Source organism: Phoca vitulina, unplaced genomic scaffold, assembly GCF_004348235.1.
Source record: "Phoca vitulina isolate PV1807 unplaced genomic scaffold, GSC_HSeal_1.0 scaffold78, whole genome shotgun sequence".
NCBI lineage: Eukaryota > Metazoa > Chordata > Mammalia > Carnivora > Phocidae > Phoca > Phoca vitulina.
The window spans coordinates 1,751,585-1,759,394 of record NW_022589781.1 but is presented as its reverse complement, the minus strand read 5'-3'; the positions used below and the strand labels follow the sequence as shown (position 1 = coordinate 1,759,394).

At 50.5% G+C, this 7,810-nt stretch overlaps 1 protein-coding gene across 1 annotated transcript; it reads right to left on the bottom strand.

Annotated features, from left to right (window-relative positions):
- Positions 1-3,106: 3,106 nt before the first annotated feature.
- LOC116625433 (thymosin beta-10-like) lies at positions 3,107-4,697 on the bottom strand. Its single transcript, XM_032393955.1, has one exon. It carries the CDS (start codon positions 3,505-3,507, stop codon positions 3,373-3,375), a length of 135 nt encoding a protein of 44 aa, XP_032249846.1. The 5' UTR covers positions 3,508-4,697; the 3' UTR covers positions 3,107-3,372.
- Between the last annotated feature and the right edge of the window lie 3,113 nt (positions 4,698-7,810).

Below are 7,810 nucleotides of genomic sequence, written 5' to 3'. Positions count from 1 at the left end.
GGGGCCCGCCGCGGGGCTGAGCCCCGGCGCTGGCGGCGGCGGCGGCGGGCGGCGGCGGAGGCAGCGGCCGCCTCGGCGCTCGGTGGCTGCGCTCCGCTCCCTGGTGTGTTGATTCTTCCCCCAGCTGCTGCCTAATGGAGTCCAGGCGCTCGCGTCACAGGAAATGCCTATACTGCCCTCCTCACTCACTTCCGGTGGCAGGTATGGAACCTATGGGGGGCCTGTCAGCCGGCACGTGCGCCGGGCGGCGGGGCCTTGGGGCGGGCGGCGGGCGGCCGCGACCCCGGCCCCGGTCCCCCCGACCCTGGTCCCCCCGACCCTGGTCCCCCCGGCCCGGGTCCCCCGGACCCCGGCCTTCCCGACGGCCGCCTTGGCAGGAGTAAGTGCGGCGGCCCCAGGCCCGGCGCGGGTTGGCGCGGGCCGGGGTCGCGGCGGGGGTCGGGGGGGGGCCGGGGTCAGGGGCGTCGGGGCCGGGGAATGGGGGTCGGTGTCGACGCAGGCCAGGTCGGGGTCGAGGGGGTCGCGGCCGGGGGTCAGAGAGTCGGGGGCGTCGGAGTCCGCGCGGGCCGGGGTCGCGGTCGAGGGGGCCGGGGGGCCGGGGGCGGCGGGGCGTCGAGACCCGGACGTGGAGGCACAGGGCGGGTGGCCCCGGCGGCTCACCCAGCGGTCACCCGGACCGAAACCGGGGTGACCGGCCTCCGCGTCTTAGTGTGGGGAAACCCGGATTTCCGAGCGGCGCCCCGCCGACGCGCCCGGGCCGCCCCCCGGGGTCTGGGGCGCTGGGCGGACGGGAGTCCGCGCCCCGCAGGGGAGGTGGGCTGCCGCGGGAGAGCGAGATGTGCGGGACCCCAAGGCCCCAGGAGACCGAGCCCGCGGGCCCTGCTCGGGGGCAGCCCCTCTCCCTGCCACCGCCTCCGCCGGACGCGCATCCCGAGCAGGGCTGGGACTCGGCTTGAGATCCAGGCCTGACATTTTGAGGTGAAACGTGAGGGTTCCGTGTCACTGTGACGTCCTGTTTGTGTGCATGCAGAAATGCAGCAGCAAAGACTGGGCTGAACCCTGACCGTCGGTGAAGGGTCTGCGTTACCCCAGACGGTGTGTATGTGCGTGTACAAACGTTTTCTCAGAAATGAGAAAAAATCTTCCTCTGAAGTCGTTTCCGCGTGGAAAAAACGTAGATTCAACTGATGCGCTTTCTGTCTCTGAAATTTACAGTGTTAATAACTCAAGGTAACTTCAGGGAGGCCTTGGGAGACAGTCCCTTTTAAATTCAAAAAATGATAAAAAATGGTGCTTATGAGAAATTAGTGAAAGGATCCTGAGCTCTATTGATCCTCAGACTGGAAGAAGGGAGAGGAAGTCCAGTGCAGGCGCTTACAGAGGCCCAGCTTTGTAGTTCTCATCTCTTAAATACGCTTCCAGGTGGCGGTGTAATTGCAAGGTGACTCAGGCTAGGTGTTTCTCTTCTCCTGAGACAGGCGGAGTGCTGGGTGAGGATCAGGGGGCACTGTCACTGTGTCCAGCAGAGCCTGAATTACGGGGTGCTGGACACCTTCACAGGTCCCTGTGTGTCTGTGTGCTCTACGACCTTATTATTAGAGGTGTTATTGCTGATACAAAATTTATTTTTTGCAAAGTTATTTATTGGTTAGAGTCATAACAGTATTGAGGACGAGCTTCTCAATAAAGTGTATAGCTTTCGTAAAGGAAATAATTACTTAGTGGTTGCTGCAGATAAGGCCCACACTTCATTAACAGAAGTAAAAGGATGAAAAGAAACAGAAAGGGCTCAGTTGCTGTCTAAACTTAATATGTATATCCCAGCTTTTCTATTTTTTTAGGTGACCCAGACTGCTCTTGTTAGAATTTTGAATTTATGAGGTCCGTGTGCACACATTTTTCTCCGGGCTGAAATAGAGCTGGAGAACCTGGTGTCTGAGCTCCGGGTGTTTTTAGAGCCGGTTTCAAGTCCATGTGCAGACAAACAATTCTGGAATAGCACTCTGCACACTCACAGACCGTCAGTCACAGTGTTATGACCTCCAGGATGAAATCCAGAGTCTGTCTTGCTCTCTGCAGACTGACCTCAGGCTTTCTTTTTGACTTTATTCCTTACCACTCCCTTTATGAACCCCTCATGACTGTTCCCCAGATGTGCTGGGCTCATTTCATCTTTTGAGTCTCTACCCTTCTGATTCCAGTTCATCTTTCAAGATTTGGCTCCTGACCTCCAGCCTCCTGGCCTTCGGTGTATTACTTCAATCCTAAAGGCTGTTCGTAATTTTTGCTAATTTACTAAGACCCCTTCTTCAAGTCAGCAGAGAGGAACCTTTCTAGACCTCTGTTCCCCAAAGGTATAAAAGCATAGGAAATATGCAAGTAAAACACACATAGAAAGGGTAATTATGATTTTGTGAAAGTTTTGTTTCAGTGACAGATATGTATCTATGCTTCACAAAGTAAAATATATTTCTCCTTTTGGACAGTCGCAAAAAAGTTTAAAAAATACTCGTGTAAGACATGTGAGTGACGAAAAGACAAGACATAGGTGTTAGATATTGAAATGCAAATTACTAGTACTGTCCAAGGTAGTGTCTAACTGGAAAAATTAAAGAGCTACTGGATTAAAAAAAAGCTGAGATAGTATGTATGTTAATAATAAAATATAAAACCACATTTTCACAAAAGCATGTATTTATTTATTTGAGAGAGAGCATACGAGGTGGGGGATGGGGGGGCGGGAGGAGAGGGAGAAGCAGACTTTTTGCTGAGCAGGGAGCCCGACCCGGGGCTCAATCCCAGGACCTTGAGGTCATGATCTGAGCCGAAGGCAGATGCTTAATCAACTGAGCCACCCAGTTGCTCCAGAAATGTCTTTTTTTTTTTTTTTAAGATTTTTTTTATTTTTAAATGATCTGTACACTCACCATGGGGCTCGAACTCGCAACCCCATGATCAAGCGTCACAGGCTTCACTGAATGAGCCAGCCGGGTTCCCCTTTCACAAAAGTCTTTGAAAAACAAGTAAAGACTATTGTTCTGTTACGGTGTGAGTTTGGTATCTCAACCTGGTACTTAGCAACATCAGTATTATTCAGGTCATTAAATTTTTTTTTTTTTTGCCACGAGGTGTGTTTTATTTTCATTAAACATACAGATAATTTGCTATAATATCCCAGGGCAAACCAGAGAATTTGGCAGTCCGATTGGGGGGGGGTCCCCTCAGAGACCCGCAGGCTGGTGGCGTCGGCACGGAGTGCCCGGGTTCACAGTGCAGCTTGTCGCTCGTGTCCATCTTGCAGCTGGCTCTTCTTCCTCCACATCACGACTGGGGTGTCTCGAAGATGACAGGGGTGGGGAATCCTCCAGGTTCTTAGGAAATTTCACTCCGCTTCTCCTGTTCAGTGGTCTCTTTGGTCGGCAGGGTGGTGTTCTCCTGCGTCTCCGTTTTCTTCAGCTTGGCCTTATCGAAGCTGGCGATTTCCCCCATGTCCAGCTTGTCTGCCATTTTCTTAAAGCGATCCGTGGAGTTCTGCTCCGAGCCCGGCGCCTGGTGCTCCCACTCGTGTTGCTGCAGCAAGAGACCCAGTTCGTTAAATTTTTGTTAGGAAAAGGTAGTTTTCATGATCTCGGGTATTCCTGAGGAGGGCATATTTCATATTTCTATCTCTGGCTTCTTTTCTGGCTCTTCTTGCTGAGGGTTCTGAAATTGGAGAGCTGGCCCTGGACTTGGGGGGGGCCAGGGAGAATCCAGGAAGGAGCCCGGTGCTCAGAGTCAGAACACTTGGCCCGCTGACTTTGGGTGTATCGTGGCCCTGCACACGTGCCATCCTGTAGGTGCAGAAAGTGGCACCGGCCTACTTGCTGAGTTGGTGTGGGGGTCAAATGAGGGAACAAATAGAACAGGTATTTGGAAAAATGCTCCGTCGAAAGATTTCAAAATAGAGTTTAACCCCGCCATCATTTCAAAAAGGATTTGACGCAGCAAAGTGCAAAGACGTAAGATGGCTTTATTGTTGTTCATATTTCTGAGCCGTGGGCTCTGTGATCATTTTTTTTTTAACCCCGACTCGGCCACGTGACTGTGTTCTTGCGCACCCTGAGGCCGGCAGCTCTGAATGCCCTGCTTCCTGTTGGTCTTCGTGAGCAGGGAGCTTCCAATACCTGCGGAATAACCTGGCAGTCGAACCCACCGCCCCATGCGTGTCTCTCCGGTGCCCGCGTCTGCTCCCCTGTCTACACACCTTCCGTTCCTGCCATGAGCCTTCCGTACGCGCCTGGCAGCGGAGGGGCTGACAGCAGGCGGATCTGAGTGCAAGGACAGGACTCCTGCTTTGCCACAGGAACCCTTCCTCTCACACGTGAACAGAGAGCGGTGTCGCCTTCCTCAGCTGCAAGCAGCTCTTTCCCGAGCTGTTGCTGAGACCCACTGGCTGTACATCAGTGTCCCAGGAGGTTTCTGAAGGAACCCAAGTGAACCAAGGGAACTGGATTGTCCTTTTCCAACCAGGCATCTGGGATAGACTGGAGTAGCTTGTGCCTGCTGCACTCCCTTTGGTGGCAGCCACACTGAAACACCACATAGGACGCTGAGCTTCATGTGCAAAGATCTTCCCTAAGCACCGGGTGTAAGAGCAGAAAGAACGCAGCAGGGACGTGTGCTGATCTGGAAACAGCATCAAGATGCGTTATTCAGGGGCGCCTGGGTGGCTCAGCCAGTTAGGCGTCTGCCTTCTGCTCAGGTCATGGTCCCAGGGTCCTGGGATTGAGCCCCGCATTGGGCTCCCTGCTCAGGGGGGAGCCTGCCTCTCCCTCTGCCTCTGCCCCTCCCCCCACTGGTGCCTGAGCTCTCTCTTTCTCTCAAATAACTGAATAAAATCTTTAAAAAATAAGATACGTTATTAAGTAAAAAACTCATTTCACAAAACTGCATGATATGACTCCTTTTAGTAAATAAATCAATGTACACGCATACGTTATTTTTCTGGTAGGTTAGAAAAGCATAAAGCTTTGGGGGGAAAAGACTCCAGTAGTGAGAAGGGGGCTATTTTTTCCCTTTGATACTTTGGTGTTTGCATTTTCTAACTATAAGTATTTTTTTTAAATGTCATTTTAATTTTACTCCCTTTTTTTGGTATTAATGTTATGTTTTTAAAGTGCTCATGTTTTTCACAGTACACTCAAAAACCATCAAAATATTCATGAGGATTTAGTCATAATAAAACCATGCCACATAAAGCAGTGTTGTGCATATTTAATTGACATTAAATATATATATATTTTTAAATCTCCTTTTCATTACCTGTGCCCCCTGTGTCCTCAGACTGCTCACTCTGTGCACATACACCCTCTCTCTCATTTGGTTAAATTCATCTGGGGAGTAAAGGGCAAAAAGACATTCCTATTTATTAACTTTGAAAAGTAGCTAAATAATTAATAGCCCCTGGGGTCTGCATGGTAGACAACAGGCTCTTTGGGCATCCTTCCTCATTCTCAGTTTCATATAAGCTGTTCATTCATCTGGCATTATAATCATAAAGAATAGCCAACGGTAAAACACAATTATGAGTGTTAACAGAAAGAAATTCTAATTATGAGAAAATATCTTTTCAGAACGTATGCACAGGGCATATAGAAGTAATGGTATAATGGCAAGACTTTTAAAAATTAAAAATTTTAATATTTTAATTCTCTGGACCTTTTCGGTTATTTGGAAGTTGTGCTCTTTATTAAATAATACTAAACGTATGGGCAAATGTGAAGCATTATAATAGCCTCAATTAAAAAAACACTTGAATGAGCCCACGGATGCCAGTCATTAACAACAAAAGAGCAAAACAGTGGCTCTTAGCTTCTTTCTGGGACCTGTGGAGTGGCACTAGGCTAAACTGAGGCTAGCAGTTGAGGGGCGCCTGGGTGGCTCAGTCAGTGAGGCGTCTGGCTCTTGATTTCGGCTCAGGTCGTGATCTCAGGGTTGTGGGACCGAGCCCCGTGTTGGGCTCCTCACTCAGCGGGGAGTCTGCTTGTCCCTCTGCCCCTCCCCCTGCTGGTGCTCAACGTGTCTCTCTCTCTCTCAAATAAATAAGTAAAATCTTTAAAAAAAAAAGGAAAGACTGGCTGTCGAGGGCCTTGCTGGTCCCTTGGGTGCAAATAGGGTTTGTGTCTTCCTACAGAGGAGTGGCCTTTTTGTATGCATTTCTGAAATACAAGGGTGTCCACTTTCCTGCGACACCTCTGACCTCTTATCTCAGAGTATTTTTTTCTTTACCTCCAAATTATTGACAAGTATTGTTCTGTGACAGATAGGGTAATAGCTAGATGTGTTTGAAAGGTTTAGCCACAGAGTTTCAACAACACTGTTCCCTTCCTTTGGTTTCTGAGAGCCCACCCTTCCTGTTCTTTCTTTCTGGCGGTGTGGCATGGCTCCTCAGCAGGGCTTCTGTAGTCCTAGAGTAACGCTAAGGGCCAACACTGGGCATCGTTTTAAGTGCTCTACACATACTGTACTATTTTAATCTCAACAACCTTGTGAGGTGTGTACTGTTACCTGCATTTCCCAGGTGATAGACTGAAGCACGGGACATTAGAGGTCATGTGGCTGGCGTGCGGGGGAGCTGGGTGCTCAACCCCTACGCTCTTCAGAGAGGCCTGGTATTAGTCTGAAAAGTGCCCACTGTTGAGGTTCCTAGGGGCCAGAAGAAGAAATGGAGCAAGTCCTATAAATTAATTTTTTACTCTTGCCCTTTTAGTGGGGGTGAATCCTGGTTCCCCGCCTGTGAAACCTTTACTGTTTCATTAGCCTGGTTAGTAGATACGTGAGCCTAGAGGGAGGGCAGGTTGTCCTTCCTCCACGAGCCACCTCAGGGATTAGAGAACCGGTTCATTTCTCCGAGAAGCCCTTGTTGAAATGCAGCTTTTGCCCAGAAGGGAAGCAAAGTGAGCTAGGTGCAGCCTGGAGATGTGCTTCTCAATCGAGTGGCTTCACCGAGAGGTGGTGAGTGGACGAGGCGAGCCCCAGACCTGGAGGGCTTCCTGGGAGACACGCTGGGGTCAAGAGGCCCTAGCCAGGTTATTTTTGCAATGGCTTGTGTCTGTCTCAGGAGGGCTTCTAGCCTGAAAGCCCATATGAGTCCAGGGTCCTGGAGTAAGAAAGAGCCAGACTTGTTTTATCCAGGCATTCACAGTTGATTACTCCGCTAGCAGCTCCAGGCCGGTTGGCGGGCTAAGGGGGCCAGAAACCTCTCACTGAGATGAGGCCAGACAGCACAGCCTCAGTATCTAGGGGATACACAGGAAGGGTTAGCACCGGGAGGCTGCGGGAGCTTCTGTTCCGGGTCCGCTCTTCCAGGGAGGGCATCCGGGCCTCGTAGAGACCTTCCATCGGCATACCCCCCAGAAGGTGTGGATAAATGATTGCTCTTTCATATCTGAATCCCTAGTAAATATTTCTATTTAACCCCTTCTCTGAGAGTAGGCACACTGTGTTTCCTCTGCTGCTCAGTGTGCAGATGTGGTGTGGGTCCTCCTGTTTCAGATGCTCTGCTTGATGAGGACAGAATGGCCGGGCCGACTTCTGGAGGCCCCGGTAGCGTAGGGGTTCAATGGTGATGGTTTCCATCATCACAATGTAATGTTTGATTCGGCTGGGGAGGGGTGGAGGAGAGGAGTCACAGACAGCCCCAAAGCATAACCCCTTGGCTCTGCTATAGCTTTAAAAAGGTGTTATTATACATGATTTTAAACATACACAAAAGTAGAACACCGCCGTTGACCCTTGAACTGTGCAAGTCCACTGAGATGCGGATTTTTTG

Excerpts from the sequence above, each read along its gene's own strand:
- LOC116625433 (XM_032393955.1), bottom strand. The coding sequence starts at position 3,507 with ATGGCAGACAAGCTGGACATGGGGGAAATCGCCAGCTTCGATAAGGCC.